Source organism: Anopheles maculipalpis, chromosome 3RL (assembly GCF_943734695.1).
Source record: "Anopheles maculipalpis chromosome 3RL, idAnoMacuDA_375_x, whole genome shotgun sequence".
NCBI lineage: Eukaryota > Metazoa > Arthropoda > Insecta > Diptera > Culicidae > Anopheles > Anopheles maculipalpis.
Window position 1 is genome coordinate 6,310,761 of NC_064872.1, and position 20,430 is coordinate 6,331,190.

Consider the following 20,430-nt stretch of genomic DNA (forward strand, 5'->3'; position numbering starts at 1 on the left):
TTCAATTTTATGCACCTTCACGGATCGGATAACATTTTCTTTCTTGCTTTGTTTACCATACTGTTTTTCTGGATTCTGGTTCGTGGGGCGGTGGATAAAATTATGCTTTCCTGTCTGATAATATTCTTCCCATGAGAGAATGTTAACACGTGCTCATCGCCTGTCAGTGTGGAAGGATTATGCAGGATAATGAAATAGTTGTCAACCAATCTGTTAACGAAAGCAACACACAGCATTTCAATCAGTGGGAAAGGTCAGTGAACACTAGGGAAAGCCTCGGTATCGTATTAAAGTCACGTTCATTAAGCTCTCAATTAGCAAGAGCAGGGTATTGTTTGGAGAAACAAATTGATTTTCGGTTGACATACGCTTTAAAAGGTTACCTCGTAATGAAGTAAGAATTTGAACCTTAGACCAGCAGAAGCTGGCTTCCAACAGTCTTCGCATTCCTAATGACCTCATCTTCCAAGTGACTTAGTTTAAGAGGCCTCGTCGTTGATGTCTCATCCACCAAGAGATCTCTGAGTCAAAGAGGCATCCTCATGTAGGGGATTTCATCTACCTCTCTTCTCATCTACACTTCATTGTTGAACAAGAGTTGGTCTCATAGTTGATCCAGTCAAAGGATCTCGTCTATCAAGACTAGTATATCATGCCATCAAAACGCCTCATAGCTTAAGGCTTAGTCTTGGAAGTAGTCTTGTTGCCGATGGGACTCGATACATTCCAAGACTCTTTTCTTCACAAGTTTAGGTCCGCGCGCCTACCAACGATGCCATTATTTGGTAAGGTAAAACAGCTGAATGTTAAATCCTTTCCGAAGGTTAAAATCTTTCCGACTACTTCAATACGTAGTGACTAAAATATGTGACAGATTACATAATTTACAATGCATGCAGGGCATTTTCATGTTCTCCCTAAAGACCCGTAAAAACCGTCGTTCCTTGGAAAGTTCAATCGCAAACAGATTTCTTCATCGTAGCCACAGCCATCATAAATTCAATCTCTCAAATCTCAACACCCCTACCGGAAGTCCTTACCACGGGGAAGGGGACAAGCGGAGAAGTTTTTTTTAAAAGCCTCCAAAGAACGCGCCAGTGTCAGAGCCTATAAATAATTTTCAAAACAGTATGAAAGATAAGGTACTGCCACGCACTGGTTGTTCGTGGAATCTTGACTCCCTTATGGGACAAGCTTCAGGAAAATGAAGAAGTGTGCATTGCGTGCTTGTGACTGGCCTGGCATGTTGAAAGAAGCTGCCATTTCCGTGCTGTCGGGCGTGAAGAATTAATTCCCTTGCGCGCGCGCGCTCGTGTGTGTGGGCTCCGGATTTGCAGTGCCGGAAGTGTGAAAGGAACTGACACACACACACATACTGCCACCAATAATCGTCTTCGACGTCGTCATAAATCAACCAACTGTGGGATTGTGTCTACTGTGTCATACGCTTGGGAATCCGGCCTAGGGACAGATAGCGCATAACGCGGGCCAAGGGTAAGGGGCCTCTTTTCGGTTCCGCCTCGGGCCGCCTTTTAAAGGCAATTGATCCGTTTGCGCTGTTTGAAGTTGAAGTGCGATGGAATAAAAGTTAATTGTTGCTTGGTAACACTCTCGCCGGGGTTCGTCTTATTGCTAGGACGACGTGTATGGCGTTCGTTATGCGCCGAAGGGTTGTAAATCGGTCCCAGCCATTGAAGCCACCGGAATGGGATCATTTACAGTTTATGGGAAGAAATCGTGTAGCATTTCTGAAATGCATCTTTGAAGGGCGTTCGGTTCGCGGTAATGAGCTTAAAAGTGGCAGTCATGTTATTTAAAAGGGTCTAAAGAGTTTTAATAAATTTACTGCTTTTCGATGCATTTTTAGGAGGAACGTTTTGGGGGAGTGGATTTTGAAGTAAGTGATCCTCCCCACCCCATCCCCTAGAAGAAGTCTTTTTGATAAAACACATAAGATTGTCATCACACTCGCTTCATGGATCGCTTTATGCCAAACAGACCAATTCTACCAATCTTTACGAGCATCTCTCGCCATTGGTTTTACCCACCAATTTGCTGCCGAGCATAATTTTGTCTGCTCATAAAGGTAATAAATTGTGAACTTTTTTCGTTTCGGAAACAAACATGTTGGTTCTTCTGGCTTATTAACATTCACTGCTTTGTGACTTTCAAATTCACGTGCTGTTCTGCTCTCCACGTCCTCGCACACAATGCTCAATGCAGCGGAAAATATGAACTTATTTATGGCACAATTTTATGTGACTTTTGGTCGGTTTTTTTTTGCGTCTACTTTTCCAGGTTGGGGATCGTATCCTGGCCCATCAAATTACGCCTGTTCCATAAATTAAATCCCACACAAGTGTTAATATGTGGGCAGCAAAAGAACAAGAAAACGCCGCTATGCTCGTGTGACGCAGGTTATAAAGCGTTACACCAACGACACGATCACAATGGCCGAATTGTTGTGTTTGGCTTACTTTTATGACCGTCGGGAATGTAATTTCGTTGGTGTATAAATTGTGCAACCCCGGAAGATTGGTTGTGTCCATAATGTTTGACGGAAATGGTTAAAAGTTATGCTTTGCTGTGCCTCTTGCACTGGTGCTTTGTTTGTTTGAAATGATGTGGAAAGACACCGGTAGGCTTTACAACAGAACATTCCAAAAGGGTCTTCCCAACTTTCACCTTACGCCGGTCAGGGTCAGAGATGTTATTTTCCTGTTTCTAATTTAAAAAAAAACAACAACTTATGCTCGAAAACTTTTTGTCCGTCCAGAAATTATACTTCCTCATATCTCGAGGGAATAAGAGGTTAGGACCTACGAGGACATTCATTTCTTAAACTTGAAGATGCATTATTATTTGGAGTAAATTTATGATCAAGAATTTTCTGCTCTATAATTAGACGGCTTTACTACTGCACACGGTCGTGTGGAGGAGAACCATTCTCTAATTGGTATGCTTTTCACTGTCAAGAAACGCCTCAAAAAGCCGATCAACTGCACGTAACGTTTTGGGTCAAATATGTCTTCTTCCCTTTAATTATGCAATCGGAACGGACGGTTCCCTAAATGTCGTTTCCTGTTTTGTTTCCAATCGAACCTGCACCACGAGCAGATGCCAACACACGATTGCCGGAGCTTGTCTGCAAACCCTTTGGCCTGTCATCTTGGCATTACTTTCCCCTTTTGCTATATCATCTCTCCCTTCGTTTCGCTTTCAGGTGTTCCGGGAAGAACCACTGCAGCTTCATCTTCTCGCAGGATCACCCGTTCGCCGTCGTCTGGAAGGCAGGCACGGTCCGCATCAAATACATCTGCATGGACGGTAAGTCACGTCGCTAGGCGCATTTGAATAGTTAATTCCGAGGGCCATATAACCGGGGGTAGGCCCCACGGTATCACCTCGGGGCGAGTGTGTATCGGTTGCTATAATTTATGCGTAAATAGATAATGGGTCAAAAGGTTGTCATTATCGTTCGGTTCTGTGTCGTGGGATGCACGGGATCTGCATAAATTTATTTCACCTAGCTGTGCGGAAGAAAGATGAAAGTTTTTGCCGTGTTTTCGTGTTGTTTATAAACATTTTCCTGTCGTTTACGTAGGAAACCATAGCAACGGAGGTTCTTCTCAGAAGAAGAGGCGTAAATTGAAAATATTGCATAATTTGAATTTTGCCTATATTAAGGCGCAAAATTGAATTGAATAATTATCATTGTTTTTCAACCGGGATGAAGAAATAATTATACAAGTACAAACTACTATAATTGATTGTTTAGGTCCGTAGAAGAAGTAATATAAATTTTAATGGAAGGAAAATATATTCCAACCCAAGCACCACCTTATCAATAGTGTCAAAGCATACAAAATTGATCAAATACTTAAAAGCACTTAGATGTGTGTATTGCTTTTGCCATAATGAATTTCTTTCAGTCAGCCCCAAAGCAAAACGTTTGTTCAGTCAGCCCCAAAGCAAAAATTTTAATAGCACTCTCAATCGACCATTCCGAATCAAAAGTCCTGTGTGCCTGTGGCAAAACTTCTGCAAACCGTTTTTGGTACGCATGCGAACCTTCCGCGTTTCACGTTTGTCCTTGTTAATGCTAATTCCATCCATTACGGCAGACGGAGCGTCTCAGCCAGAAGAACGAAAGCGTCAAGGTCATTCGGGTGATCTTGGTAGGCTAGAACGTTCCACACGGCTATGACACAATGTTTGGATGTTCTTTCTGGCGCCATGGTGTCTGGAAAGTGGCTTGGTCACGATTCGCTTGAGGGTGAATCTTCCACCGCACGGGCGCGCGCGAACGATACGCCGGATTGCCGCCGGGTTGCTGATGTTACGACCAGTACGCGGTTTCTTTGTCGTCTTGAGCCTGCGACGACATGCATGGGCGTCGCAGTCAGAGAGAGAGAGAGAGAGAGACGTGCGTGCGAGGGAGTCGATTGCGAAAGACTTCTTCTCGGTGTTTCGTTTATCCTTCGCCGCAGGATAATGCCGCAAGGGATGGAATGCGTTTGATAGTGTTTTATGTGTGTCAATGTTTATAGGAGCCAAGATCCAATTGTGCCTAGCGTTAATGGATCCGAGGTTTTGTGAGACGTGTGCTAATGGCGATTGGAATGGCGGTGTGGAAATGGTCGCGTTGGATAAGGTTAGGATCGTTTTTCATAACGTCTGGCAGTGTGTAGTAAATGTTCCGCAACGGGGCAGAAGCTTGTTATAGTTATTTCTATCCTTATCGTAATCGTAATTGAATAACGGTTTAAAAAAAAAACAGGTCCTTAATAAACTTCAAAAAATCATACACCATTCAATAGCTTTAGCTGACAATTTTGTGTTATCAGTACGGTGCAAAGAAAACAACACATTGTTTATCACATCATAAAGGAAAATTGTTATGGATCCCTATCCTTGGTGAATGTCTCTATGGCGTTCAATCCTTTCGAGCGTCAGGTTTTTGCTTCAAAACCGTTTCCCCGTCGTCCGATATAATCCACTTAAGGAAGATGGAAATGGATTTGTTCGACGTGCACTATTTACATCGCATAACGCCAAACTGTGTCCTGAAGTTTAGCCTCAAGTAGAAAAAAAAACCTGACAGAATCAATCCAGGGATAGAGGGAGAGCGAGAGGCGTACATCATCGACATTTATGTTTAGCGCGGACCCAAGGATTACGATGGGTTCGGAGTTAGGTCGTCTGGCGCTTCTGCTACTACTGCTGCAAGCGTGAACACATTAATGCCATAAAAACGGGTCTATCACTGATTGGCCATTTTACCGCAACGGTTGCGACGTGAGCGACCGTGACCGAGGTGGATGTTTTTTTTTTTGAGGATTGTGAGAGATGGATGTTGGACTTAGTAGATGATGATGTAATGTCCGTTTGCCTGTGCGTGTCCTTGAGCGTCTAGTATCGTGGCGGTACAATCATCACGATGAGAAGCAGGCTCGTTAAGGCACGTTGGAGTTGAAGTTGGTCGTGAAAGTTTCACTTGATGTGCGTCAGATTTCGCGTAAATCGTTTTTATGAGGTCATCCTGACTAAGGACAATCAACTGCGACCGCTAATTGAGAGTATGCAGGGGATGCCCGCTAAACAAACATTAGAAAACTTGCTAAGAATTCCTCTCCCTGCGGGGGAAGTATGCCTGGTGTGCTTGGTTTGCCATAACGCGGGAGGTCATTAAAATGAAGTCACCAATCTCTGGAGGTTCGATTTGAGGTTGAAGGGAGAAGAGGCAGGAGTTTTAAGATTTTCCCAAACCACACAAGCTCATTCATTACCCTCCAAAAAACAGCCAACAACAATGTTTGTTGTTGGCTCTAATACGAAGTGGCACACATTTCGCCTGGAGACTAACTTTTACTCGAGAACTCCAGCCGTTGCGGTGCGCGGCACGAGCGTCTAGAAAGTTTTCGAACAAAACTTCGCGAGGAAAGATAAAACTTAAACTTTACCGTTAATAAGGACGGAATATTGCACACTTATGGCATGTTGGTGTACGAAATTTAACTGTGTATTAGGTGAAAATCCCTCTAGTTTGGTGATAGGGTGCCTGAGCATGGTGAAATGTGCTTCAATTAAACATTATCACGTGTACAGTAATCTTTGTCTGTTTATCTGTTTGCTAAAATCAAAACTTCATGGCCCGGTATTGATTTTATCGGCTTCGGGGCTGTTGCCTGTTGTTGCCGAACATTATACACATCCCAGGCAGACGTGACAGACGCCAGCGAGACCCGAGAACCATGTCACAACTGTTTTCCTTTCCCACAGATACGCCGGTCACGGAGCTAATCACACACACCGAGTGGATGAGGATCAATGCAAACACAATCAGTCCCCCGGCCAATGGCATAATCGGTCTTTTTTCGCGCTCATCCTCCGCCGGCGATGCTCCTGGAGATGTATTTGATGGATGAGCGGATCAGCTCATATCTTCTTCGCTGAAAGCGATTTTGATTAATTGGTCGTTCGGTTCGGTTGGTGGTGCCGTGACCAGGATACCGAATTTCGCTCGTTTGCTGTAAGTAATGTTTCAGCACGGATCGGTTTTTGTGTGTCAATTGTGTGACACGTCGGAAAATCGTGTTTGGGTTACAGTTCAATCGTTCGCAATTAGCACCCTTTTCTTCAGAGTGAGCTGTTTTCTCTCGTTTCGCACCAAAAAAATCGCCAACGAAAGTGAAACGGTATGGGCACTGTTTTCGAAGTGTAACAGCAAGCAAATGTATCGCATTTCTCATCCTAGCACGGTTTCGGAGTTTTTACTTCTTTCTTTCCTTCGTTCGATCCTATCCGAACGATCCGTCGAGGGATTCGGGAATTATTGTTTGGTTACGAAGGTTTTCATTATCACCCCGACCTATCATCTGCAACCCCAAGCAAGCGAACCCTCGTTGCAGTTGGTCGGTCGGGATGTGCAGCAGCAACAGTGCACCGGCGTGAGATGAATTTATTGACGAGCCTAATATCCGTAACATGTGGCTAGATGGCTTTGTTGTTGCGGCGATGAAGGCGTCAACCGTAAATGTGCCCGTTGACTGCACTTTACTCGCAACAGCAAGCCAATGCGCCAAACAAGAATTAACTAGGGTTGAGTCCAATGTCTCTTTTGGGTAGGTGGTGTGTATGTGATGCTGAGTTTTTATTTTGGAAGCGTCATGTTTCTTTGCCATTTTCAACGGTTTAGACGCCATTTTCCGAACTGCCATGCTCTCGCATGGATTAAGGTAGTAATGTTAGACAAATCCTACACGGTCGTGTTTCCACGCTTTTGCTGTGCACTGGTTAAGGGTTTAGCAAAGAAATCCCGATAACAATATATTTTTGTAACATTTCCACCCACCGCTCGCCGTACGCGCTACTTGTGCGTGAAGAAATCATACAAATTTATCGTTCGCTCGGTCCCAGTCCCGGGGTTTGCGAACGGAACCAAACTGTGTGCAAATTCCGAACGTATTGTGTATGGCTTCCCGCACGGGCGCCCGGTGTCCATTCGGTGACGATTCCGTAAGCAAAAACAATGTGTTGGATTTACATTTTTTCGGTAACTTTGGTCTTTTATGTTCACTTATTTGCGCAACCATGCAAGCCAGAATGTTCACCACCCGGGGGTGGTTGTGAATGCCTCCATCCCCCTGAGGGAATGTTACGATGATGGCTACCACTAACCAAGGTCATGAGGTTTCTTCGTTCATGCTCAGAGGAGCGTTCCAGAAGTGGTAAATAACGGTTGGAGTGTTTGATTGCAGGGTTTGTGCGGGGTTGCAAGGACTTCTTTACGAAATCTCAACATAAGAAGGAATTCTCAGCAGTGATCCTAAGGGCACTGTGAAGCATTTAGAAAGTTTTTGCAATTTTTGTAGTTGTAGAATTCTGTGCTATTAACACTGAGCTGAGTTACATATCAGGTCCAAGGTTTCGCATTTAAAAAGTTATGAGATTGATCATCTTCTTTTACACTAACTTGAATTTGAAAGAAGAGGATCGAGTGGAAACTATTGTCCTTTTCTTGTCGACTGCGACTGGCAGCAGCGATTATGGCACCCGTCTTGACAAACTAGAACCAGAGTTTAAATACCATATGAGGACCGTTCCCTCGCAGTGAGGCTATTCAACTACGATGCTCAATGGTCGGCAGGCCTCTAGAAACTCTTGAAGGCAAGAAGATGAAGATGAATAAGAACCTTTTATCCATCGAACTTGAAAGACCCAATCAAAGAAGTGATTAGAAAGACCCTATTCAAATCAAAACTCTCAAAGGAACTTTCTATGTTCTGGAAGAATGTTGATTATATTTTGAACTATGACAACAAATTCTTCAAAAACTCTTTATAGAGCCATAAGAATCCACAGAGTCATTTAAGGACGTGCACGTGCATACAAGAGACGTAAAACTGCTTCTATTCTAAGTGTTCTAAGTTAATGACATCCTCCCTCGACAACACTGGTCCTGCAGCCCCTGTAAAATTTTTTTTTTTTGCTACCAAGGGCTTACATATACAGTCGCCTGGCTTTTATAGCACATCGGCGTTGGCGTAGTATTTTCTTTTTGCCTCGATCCTTTCGCAACTTTGGAACGTTTGAGGCTTACCGTTTAGGGCCAATCGCTTACGCAATCATTGAAAATCGATAAGAATTTTTGCGTTCGTGCGTCCGTACGCGCGTGTGTGTGTATGTGGTAATGATAGCCAGACTTTTCATGGTTCAGCCAACAAAAACATTTCGCATCGATCTTCTAGCCAAGAACACACACACACACAAAAAAAGGACGCATTGTTGTTGTTGTTATCGTAGAAACCAAGAATTATACTCTTGGGTTTGATTTGAATCGAACCCTCAGCCACCATTGCCACAGACGCTGCTAAACGCCAAATTCTCCGGTGTGTTTTTTGTGCGTGTTTGAATGGTTTGAAAAAGATACAGAAAACCAAGAGTGGCCCGCATTTTTTTCTTCTGCGTGCAGAAGGATGTTCAACCCAGGAGTCAAGATTTGGAGCCTGAAAATTGAAGGGGCTTGATTGTTTACACAGCAACGCAATTTAACGCACAGATGGACGCAACGGTTTTGCAAAACTGCTGCCTCCGTGCGAATATTCGCCGGCCCTACTTTTTGTGTGTTTTCACCCAAAATTATACCCGAAGCGAATTTCATTCAGAACTCATTATTCAATCAACGTCCCTATGATGCGTTGTATTTTTTAACGTTTTGTCTGTTTGCTGCTTTCGTTTGCATTTGCGAAATTGACCCTTCGTTAATGCGTTCCAGATGATCGTTCAGTATTGCGCCGCGTGTTTATTTGAACTTATGGAGTTAATTTGAAAAGTTAACCCAACCATCGCACCGGTGTGATCTGTTTGTTTCTTAAATTAAAATACAGCCCGAGAAAGCTTCCCAGAGATCAATTTGCAAAGCGAAATTATATCAAACAAAGTTGGGAAAAGATGGAGCAATTATACTGATTACAAAAATGATGATGAACGATTGTTTTCCAGCAACATCGCACCAATACTCCAATCTCATAACAAACTGTAGAAGCGGAAAGTTGAGCTAAAAAGGAAACTTTTTTGGATGCATTTCCTCCCCGCAAGGTGGTGGATTAGGGCAAGTGCAACTTTTCGTAGAGTTAGTTTGCAAAACTGCACTCACTGTGGTTATGCTTTGTGTGGTGTTACTCGTCGGTCGGTTCATTTCGGATGGAAAGCAAAACTTACCGACTGTTAATGAGCAAACCCGGGGAAAGAACAAAAGTTATTTTTTCTTGAAGGTGAATGTTTAACTCTATCGAATTTGAATATTTTGCTCAGATTCTCTCTACATATTGAAGGTGAACTTGACCCACTAAAACTTTATATTTTTATGGTTACTTATAAAACATATTAATGGCATATAAAACGAATTGTTGATAAATGATTTCATCCTATTAATAAACCGTTCGACGGCAATGCTTCCTCCAGCACTTTAATTCTCCGACGGAACAAATGTCACACATGTGCTGCGATCCGATTTGGGTCTCAAATCGGATCTCGAACCGTCATTCCCCTGATTGGATGTTGCGTGCCACTCGCCCCTGCTTTCGCTGCTGTTCTACCATTCCACCCCCTACTAACTCAAATGCTCGATTGCACGCTGATCGGATCTGTGGCTTCTTTCCCTGTTTGAAAATCGATGAATGCTTCCTTTTTTTCACGCTGTTTCTTCGTTTGCTTGCCCTTCGCTGCAGAACAATTGCGTCTCATGTCCTGATGATGAGATGCTTGTGAGTTTGTGTGTCACGGAAGGGACAGCGAACGAGAAAGAGAGTGCAGATTGCATGTTGATAGGGGAATATATGCATGATATATGCATAAAATAATGTGCTTGCATCCTGACCGTGACCTCGGGACATCGGGTCTTTGGCTCTGTGCAAAATACAAAATCAATCCTAGGCACTAGGAAAATAGATGGCAAAAATTGGCTTACGAAAAATTGACAGCTAAAAAATTAAGACCAAAGTCGTTAAAATCTTGCTACAATTGTAGACACCCCAGCGGTGGTAAAAATACGGTAGTAAGCCGTGATCATATAATATAAATAAATACTTGCAACAATTGTTATTGAGCAATTATCCCATCACAACAGGCAAGATTCACAGTGGGATCTTTTAAAAATTCCACGTTGGTAATCAATAAACAAAACACCCCTAAAAGTATACAAATTTTAAGAAGATTTAATAAAATCTATGTTCTAACTACAATTAGGGAATAAAATGATAAGATAATGTGCTCTCAATCTGACCGAAAATATTTAAAATAAGTATGTTATGAGAATAGGATAAATACGCGCCTAAAAGTATGCAAATTTTCGAATACATTTTCTCTTATTTTATTTATGTATTAACAAATTGTTGAAATCCTTACCAAACTACAAATGCTAAGAACGCACAGTGTTCATTTGTTGCGTTCTCTGTTGCACTTTTACCGTTACCGCTACGCTTTTACCGCTTAGAACTACGCCAAAGGCGAACAATATCAACTCTGCCAGTCAGCGTCACATTTGCATCGGGTCACGTTTCCGGCACGGGGGTACTCCCGACCGTGTTTTGTGCAAGTCAGCTGACAAATATTTGGTCGACCCAGCAGCAACGTGTCTCATGAGTTTCTGCACTAGGTAAAACTAGCTTTTCGGCCTGTGAGCGGAACTTAGAAGCAGCACCGTCGAGTGCGTGGTCAGTGCGGTGCACGTATAAAACCCGGCGTCCCGGAACCGAGTCACCGTGGGAGTTGGCATAACAAAGACGATTGGTTTGTGTTAGGGGGTTTTCTGGGAGGAGGGACAAACCGCCCGGGTTGAGGTCCCGGGGACACCCGACGCCGGGGTACGTGATTGGAAATCACCGGAGTGGCATCGATGCGATGCAAGATTGATTATGTTTTCCGTCGCCCGATGAGTTCGATGCATCCTTTCCGGTGTCTTCCGTTCACGTGCCGTGCGTGGCTGTCAGCTGGTTACGGGTGGGGGAAGGATAAGGAACGTACCACGCACGGGCGCACCATTGGTTCTTTTAGCGGAAGGACGCAGACACACATACACGCGCACAGGATGGTTAGTGATGCGAATAATTTGCTACTATCCCTCCGGAGGTTAGACATTTTGGTGGTTGCTTGCGAGCACTGACGATGGTCGCATTCAATGATGCTTGTCGGTCGGTATTGGTATGTGTGTGTGTTGATGGGAACCGGGGTTTACTGTACACCAAATAAATTTCATGATGATTGAAACGAGTCAGCAAAGTAGAGAATCGATTGCTACCATTACACCGATGTACTCATACTGGGTTTAAAATAGCAAGAACTTCAATTCGTGATTGACTGCAAATCCGCCTTCTAACTGTCACATTCATCTGACATTTAGTATCCATCTTACCACACCTCACCTTCCGTCTTCACTTCACTATGAATGACATTGACTTCAGTAACTATGACAACTTTTCACCAAAACACAGCTCACAACTCGCAGCTGCCCTGCACGGACCTGCAAATGAATTGATAAATGAAGCATTTTTCCGCCTGAGTTCTTCGCTACGTTCTTGTGGCGTATGGCCAGTAATGCTTCGATTATTGGTAATAAAAAGACAGGGAGCTTGACCCGCGTCAGATAATCGATGTACGCTTGCGTGACAGTTGACTGGCAGTTGGAAGCCGATCGCTTACATCGATCGGTAAGCCGTCAGCCGGTTCGGTAGTGAGAAATGATAACAATGTTCCAATAGTGCCGGTTCACATCATTTCGATCGATTATCGGACCTGGGTTGGATGTGGGCCATCTGGCTGGAACTGAACTTATCCGCTCGGTGCAGCGATCCGCGATAAAACGGACAGCGAGCGATGACAATTCAAGCGATAAATTGTTTAATTGAATAAAATTTATAGACTGGATAAATGGCATGTTTTTCCCTCTTCGCTCTTTTACTACCACGGACACTCTCGGTTAAAGTGGGCCCGAGTGGCTGCCTTTTTTATTATTTTCACTTCCAACTGCCCCGACGAATGTGGCCGATGTAAACAAAAATTTGATTAACTGCAACGCCGCGAATGCAGGTCAGCTTCGGTGTTCTGCTCTCTTTTCGTTCTAATGACCCTGATCGTCTGCCGGCAGCTGTTGCGTAATGGTGCTGCTCGTAGCCTGGGTCCACAAACTTTACAAAGGCAATTTATTGAGCGTGATAGTTACGTACCTTTATTACCTCACGTTTCTCGGTGTGTTGATGTTTTGGACCGATTCTTGGAATTCTTGGAGCCCAACAATGGCGGCGAGTTTTTCGCCAAAAGTAGGTTAGTAGCGTAGTAGTGCTCGGTGGACTTACAACTGCAACATGCATTACGAATACGGTGCTGTCATGCGTGGCATTCAACCTGTCATCAAGGCTACCACAGCTCGCCTTCTATTGCTTGTAGTGGCAAGCCTTTTGATAGGCGGTGAAGCTCGCCAAACCCATCCCCAGAACGATAAAGCGTACAGTCGGATGATCAGCTGCTATAACACAACTTCCGTACCGGACTATCTGTGCCCACCGGATGTGGCCAAGTTGCGGCTCGAACACGAAACATCCTGTAATCGGTACTATGTCTGCGAAAACGGTAAAGCGACGGAAATGTCCTGCCCCGGGCAAAGATTCTTCAATCGTCACACACAAACCTGCGGTCGAAGCAAGCGACCGTGCCGAACCAATGCGCGAATACTCATACAACACGTCACGGAGTGTCAGCGCGACGTGCGTGCTGGGACTGCCGTCCGTCAGCGGCAAGTCTGCCCGCGGGTCTTTGTACCGTATCCGAATGCAGCGAACGCAACCGGTGTGCTGGTGTGCAATGTCGATGGTTCGGCCTTTCTTGCCCACTGTCCGGTAACGTTTACCGGCCTGCAGACGGTGTTCGTAACTGGGAAGTGTCGGGTACGACAGGTCATGCGTGGCCGCCACAAGTGGGAGAAACTGTTGCAAAGTCCGGGAAGGTATCCACCGGATACGGTGCGGATCCATCGTACGGCACGTACCCGGGCTGGAATAAGACCGCTGGGATAGTTCGAGCGAAAGGAGCCGCAAGATTGGCGCATTGGAGAACGTGTGAAGTGTACGTGGCTAAATATAGAACGAGGAGAGTTTGATTTGGAGATGAAAGGTAGTGAATTATCGGATGCCAATGAGTGGTTAAGTTGGGAGTAGCGGGAAATAAGCTGTCTTATTGAATTTATAAAGTCTTCTGGAAAGGATGCTGTCTAAAATATATTAATAACATGAATCTGTAGTTAAAATAAAATGTTCCAAATTAAAGGTTTTGGGACAACATTTCTGTTCTTTTGTTGGAAGTACAGCATGGAAGTTTGGGCTACGATTCGATGACAGCTTGCATAAACTACGCCGGATCAAACATCATCCACTAGCTTCGGGATATAATTTTCACAATTTCGATAGTAATGCAAAACATTTTTAACATTTGCAACACCCATAGAATAGTATCGTATGCAATTAATTCTGACTACAGGTAAAAGTACACCACAACCATGCTCTAATACGAATAAATCACCCGACGGCTCGCGGGATTATATTGAAGTGGGTTAGTGTATTGGAGTGGAGTGGGCCACTGCTGTACATGTTGTGATTGATGTAGCTGCCTGACGATTAAACATTAATCTTTGCCACGGTCGGTGGATGGATCGATGGATGGATGGATGGATGGATGAATGCTTCCATGCATCCATGACACCTAACCGCACCGATTAGGTAAGGTGTGATCAATTTAATCGTCAAGCGAAACTTAATCCAAACATTGCACCGTTTTCAACACACCTGAGAACCTGTGCTTCCTCCCGAACGAACCTCAGTAAAATGCGTCGTGTGTAGGATCTCTCGCTCGATAATCGCGTTTGTAAGCTTCTAGATCGAAATAACAATTTGCGGAACTGTTAAACGCATTTTTAATGTGTCATACACAGGTTGTGAACCAGCAGCAATTGTTTGCACGACGATTTACTCAATTTGAAGTTTTGGACGATGAAGGTAACGAATAGCAGCAGTAGCAGAGCGACATCCGTGTGTCTAGTTTAGATACAGTTTACCACGTGAATGTATAGCATTCACGTGATCGAGGCTTTGTGGGTTGTGAAATTTGGAAAATCGCTAGTATTTCCAAACATGCAGCATTCAGTGTAGTGAGTAGAATAGAGTCAAATAGTAGAATTGCTTCTACAGCATTTTCCATTTTATTTGCAGCATTTCGCTACTTTCCTCTTTGCTGCTAATATCGCGGACGCTGCACCCTACGGTAGCGTTCCAGTTTATGTGCGCTGAAATGCTATGTACCATCACTAAATGGGCGCCCCAAGAAGAGGGCACATTTTTGCTAACACACGTACCGGAGAAGACTGTCAATATACGATTTATCCACCTAAAGGCGTACCAATTCAACTACGAAACACTACGCAACGCGACCCGATACGGCACTAGTGTGGAGATCTCGAAGTCTCCAATTCAGCGCATTTTGATACCGGCGTCCATCAACGTCGCACATACTAGAATCGTCCGGACTTATCTGAGAGATATACTGTTCGAGCGGGTGAATATGAAGTTGGAAGGTGTTACCATTTCCGATAGTCGTCTAAAAAGTGTACCGAGATCCATAGTGCATCTGGCAGTATTGCGCACCATCGAGATAACGCAATCGCTCATCGAAGTGGTGAATTTCGATCTGTTTAGCAAGATGCAACATCTCGAGCAGCTGAACTTGTGCAAAAACCAAATTTTCCATCTGCATAACGTTACTAAGTCGGATGATACCTTTCCGAATCTGAAGGATATCTATCTAGCTAACAATCAGCTGTCTGCGATCAATTTGGACAGCTTCAGCGGCATGCGGGCACTGCAGACGCTAGATTTGAACCGAAATCGAATTGTACGCGTCGACGGTGCATTGAAGTCGCAAAGCTTGAAAAGGCTCGACCTGTCCTGGAATCGTATCGAAACGTTGTACTGCTGCGAGTGGTGCGTGAGCAATCTTATTGGGTTCGAAATGCATTACAATGCGTTAACTTGGTTCCCAACGTGCTTGGAAGAGGCGATGCCGATCGTAAGCTCGCTGGGCTTCAAATCAAACGCGCTGGAAAACAATAATATAGAGAACATCATTACTATGAAACATCTGCGGCAGCTAGACGTCAGCTACAACCGACTAACGAGTGCGGTGTTCATTAATGTATCCGCTGTACTCTACGCTCTCAACCTGGGATACAATCGTATCAAACGGTTCAGCATACCGTCGGGAGGGCATGAGCTTAAAATCATCATCTCGTTCAATGAGATCGAACAGATTGACCTGAAGAGTCTTTCGCCGAACATTACACGGTTAGAGATGCTTGACAATCCAATAGACTGTTCGTTCGATAAAGCACTGATGAGCAGCGATGCGGAGATACAGTGTATCAAAACAGAAAATTATTCGACCCCAACAGAAACTTAGTTTTCTTCCTGTTGGGATTGATTTTGAGGAGGGAAGATACAGGATAAATTTATCAACGAACGAAAGGAAAAATTGCCTTGCTTTAATTTAGTGATGACGAGTAACACAACCCTGAATGAGACAGGGATCACCTTCATTATTCTCCGCTCTCCGATGACTATTTCAGTAGGTGTCATACGTCATTCTCATGACGTAATCATCCCATATTAGACATTAGACATTAAAGTTATAGTCAACCAAATAGCATGGCCTTGTTAGTGTAATACAGTTTGATAAATAATGCGATACGAGTGATTGTAATGCTGCGTGACTTAATATTTTAATTTGTTGTCCCGTGTATTGTACGCTTTACGCATGGCGCACCTTCAATAGACTATTAAAGTCATAGGTGAATTGCGATCATGAAAATGGGTAAACACTTATAAGGCCAGCAGGATGTCATTTGGTCCACAGTTGATGCTGATACGATACGCACGAAACGCACTGTAGGATGAGCTTTTACAGTACGAAAGTCTTCATAAGGTGCCTAGGAACAGTCTCACTATCTCTCTATCTCTCTTGTTGAGACATTGTATGGACATGTATCGTTCCAGTGCTATCATCTTTTGGTCAACAGTACTTCAACTCTCCACAGCATTCCGGTTTTATTGTGACGATGATTTTACATGTAGCATACGGAACTGGAACCCACGCGATGAGGGAACGTTCGTTTTGCATCACATTCCAAAGACTTATGGATCATTGGAGCTGCATAATCTGCTATTATCGTCAACAAGTAGCAAATTGTTTGAAATATTCGAATCTACCCGACAAAACAAGACCGCCGCGCTTACGATTAAAGTGTCCGCTGTGCGAAATTTTGTGCTAGAGGATGGTGCTACGCTGACGTCGCTGTTGTTCGATAAAACGCACCTCAGCACGATATCGTTTGGGATGGGATGCAGCTTGCAGAATTTAACGATCGATCGTAGCAAACTGGCCTATCTTCCCGAATCGATTAGTCAACTGAAAGCATTGGACAGGTTCACCTTAAATCAGACACCTGTACAGGCGGTCAATCTGCACGTCTTTGCCGAACTGCCGCGCTTACAGTATCTGGATCTGGCCAGAAATAAAATACATTCACTATACAGCACCGTACGGACGGTGCAAACTCCGATGCTTACCACCGTATGCCTTGGATATAATAGACTGCGAACCATCAACATGAACCTGTTCCACACGATGGAGGCGCTAGCAATGCTCGATCTATCGCACAATCTGATCAGTGCAATGGCGGGATCGTTAGTGTCTAGCAGTTTGACCTTTCTGGATCTATCGTTTAACAGACTGCTGGTGTTTGATACGTGCCAGTGGAGCGTACCGAACGTGTACAACCTGGTGGTGAACGATAATCTGCTCGAACTGCTGCCCAGGTGTATGGAGCAAACATTCTTTAACGCATCCTTCATAGACGTTTACAATAATCGACTCCATCGGGACGAAATGTTCCGTTTCGGTAAGCTAGAAAATCTAGAATATTTAACACTAAACAACAACCATCTAACGCACGTTACGCTAAACAAGAGCACCATTCCGAAGAGTATGGCCTATTTAAGTTTAAGCTACAACAAACTGACACACTTCGAAATGCCGTACGTTCCCAGCAAGCATACGTTTGTAGACATTAGTGGCAATTGTATTGCCAGCATAAATTGGCAAAAAGTTGCCACGAATCTCGTAATGCTGACGATGGAAGGAAATCCGTTGGATTGTACGCTTACAACAGCCGCTCACAGCAGAACGTATCATTCGTGTATAGAAAACAAAATCGGCAATTGTGGTGGAGGCACACACATAAAGTTAAAGTGACTTAAAGTTAATGTAAAACATTGCTTTCCTATTGTTGACGCTGCATCCGAACGCGAAGGGAGTTGAGTAGACATTTCCGACAAGACTTTTGCTATTGATGCTATTGATGTGCGCTGATGAGGCTGATGATCATCGGTGATGATCGATACCTTCGCTCTGGAAGGTATCGAAGGATCCGGGACGACATACGATTCGAGGCCGGATCGGATTGGATTAAGTATCAATGCGACGAAGACAATTAACTACCTAGCATCGGAGGCTCTGGCGCTGATAGTGCTCGACTCCGAAGCAGAGAATCTTGAGGTGGTAGAAGATTACCGCTACCTCGGAACGATCGCAACTTGGAACAATAATTGTAAGCAGCGAAATCTGCTGGCGCATTCGTCAGGTAAATTGTGTCCACTACAACGATGATTGGGCCATGTGATGAGCACGTGCCGGACTCTTGTCCTACCAAGAAGGGTCTTGTTGGTGATTGGAGACCTGACTCATCCTAAACATCCAGACCAAAGCCATACTACACCTAGCCATACTACACGTACTGATCGATGGTGTCTAACAGCAGTGAAGAGCTGTCTCATAAAAAAGTGGTATAAAAAATGCAAATTGAATCATCGTAATGCGTAATTCTTGCCTATTGTGCATCCTAATATGTTTTTTCTTTCACGCATTACGCATTTTTAGCAGCAGTCTACGAAAGCCATTGATGATTGGCCATTAGGCGTATAATGCTATTCATATAACCTTTTCGTTCGTGCTTTCGCTAATCAGTACGAGTCGAGAATCTACACAAAATGAACTTTGGCAGCGGGAGTATCTTCATAACGTGTGTGTTGGAATCTGACCATTCCCTGATGTGACACATCTAAAGACAGCATTTCGTTTCAGTGCTGTCTTATGTTGGTCAACGATCGTGCCACCCGCCACAGCGCTGCGGTTTTGTTGCGATTTAGATTTCATCTGCAAGTTATGGAACTGGAATCCACGCGAAGAAGGAACGTTCGTGTTGCAGCACATCCCTAAGACACACCGAGCGTTGGAGTTGTACAATCTGTTAATATCGTCCGCAACCAGCAAGCTGTTTGAAGCATTTGAATCTATACGAACCGATAAGCCGATCAGTCTGCGCGTGGATGTGTCCACGTTGCGCAACTTTGAGTTTGAAAACGGTGCTAGCTATATGTCGGTGGATTTGGCGAAAACACATCTCAGTTCACTATCGTTCGGACGCAACTGTAGCTTAAGCGTGCTAAACTTAAGGCGTAGCCAACTGGCCCAACTACCTATCACAATTAGCCAGCTGAAAGCGTTGAGGGTGCTCACCTGCATCAACTCGCTGATTCAGGCAATCAATCTGAATGTGATCGCGGACCTATCGAATCTGGAGTTTCTGGATTTGAGCAAAAACAGAATACACTCGCTGTACTTTACGGGAGAGAAGGCGTCGATACCGAAGCTCGTCGATGTATACCTGCGTGAGAACAGGCTAAGAAGCATCAACATGAACCTGTTCCACACGATGACGTCGCTGCAAAAGCTCGATCTGTCGCACAATCTGATCAGTGTGATATCGGGATCGTTGGTGACTAGCAGTTTGACCTTACTCGATATATCGCATAACAAACTGTTCACGCTGGACTGTTGTGAGTGGAGTGTCCCGAGAGTGAACAACCTGCTGGCCAATAATAATCAGTTCCATACACTGCCAAGATGTTTCGAGCAAGTGATGGTAAGCATTTCTTTGCTAAACTTGGGCCACAATCGACTCCATCCGGATGAAATGTTCCGATTCGGCAAACTTCATTTGCTAAGTTCGCTAACGCTTACAAACAATCGTCTAACACACGTTACGCTGAACGCTACATCTCAGCCAAAAAGTATGTATTATATAAATTTGAGTAAAAACAGACTGCGACAGCTGGAAGTTTCGTACGTTCCCAGCAAGGATTACTATATAGACGTTAGCGAAAATTGTATCGCCAGCATAGATTGGGATAAAATATCGATGAATCTTACGAAGCTCATAATGGGCGGAAATCCGTTGGATTGCAGCTTTACGCCAGATTCTTACTGTATGAATCACACCAGAGCGGATGTGACGTGTTTCAAGCACAAAACGAGACACTGTGGATGATGCTTCAAAACTAGGAAAAGGGATCGTTTGTTTTGTCTGTTCATCGCTTCGGGTTAGAGATATTATTAGGTGCTTTTGTGCCTAGGAAAGCACTAACTGAAATACAAAACTGACATAAATGCTAAACGAACTAACTCGGCTAATGGGATTTTAATGTGTTAATAATGTGGTTAGTTTCCAAAATGGCGGGAATGCTGTATATAGCAATCATCATCGTGGAGCCGCAGTATCGCACCAGACTTTCACCTGGAGCATCGTGACAAAGGAGAGTGTTGGGATAGTAGTTAACACTAGTTCATGATGCATAAAACATTGTGAGTGATGCTTTTGAATTGTATCATTAAGTTCAAGAAGGTCTTTCAACGTTGTTTTATCCTATTTGTTATTTGTGTTTGCGTTCTACGTAAAACATCTAGTTATTTGATACTATTTCTTCAAACTGC

General features: G+C 44.0%; 1 protein-coding gene across 1 annotated transcript in view; it reads left to right on the forward strand.

Moving 5' to 3' along the window:
- Positions 1-20,430, forward strand: part of LOC126563905 (uncharacterized) — a 74,706-nt gene that overhangs the window by 37,439 nt on the left and 16,837 nt on the right. Inside the window, exon 4 of the mRNA XM_050220696.1 lies at positions 3,224-3,327. Within this exon, the coding sequence (XP_050076653.1) occupies positions 3,224-3,327 (104 nt within the window). The remainder of the gene's footprint in view (positions 1-3,223; positions 3,328-20,430) is intronic.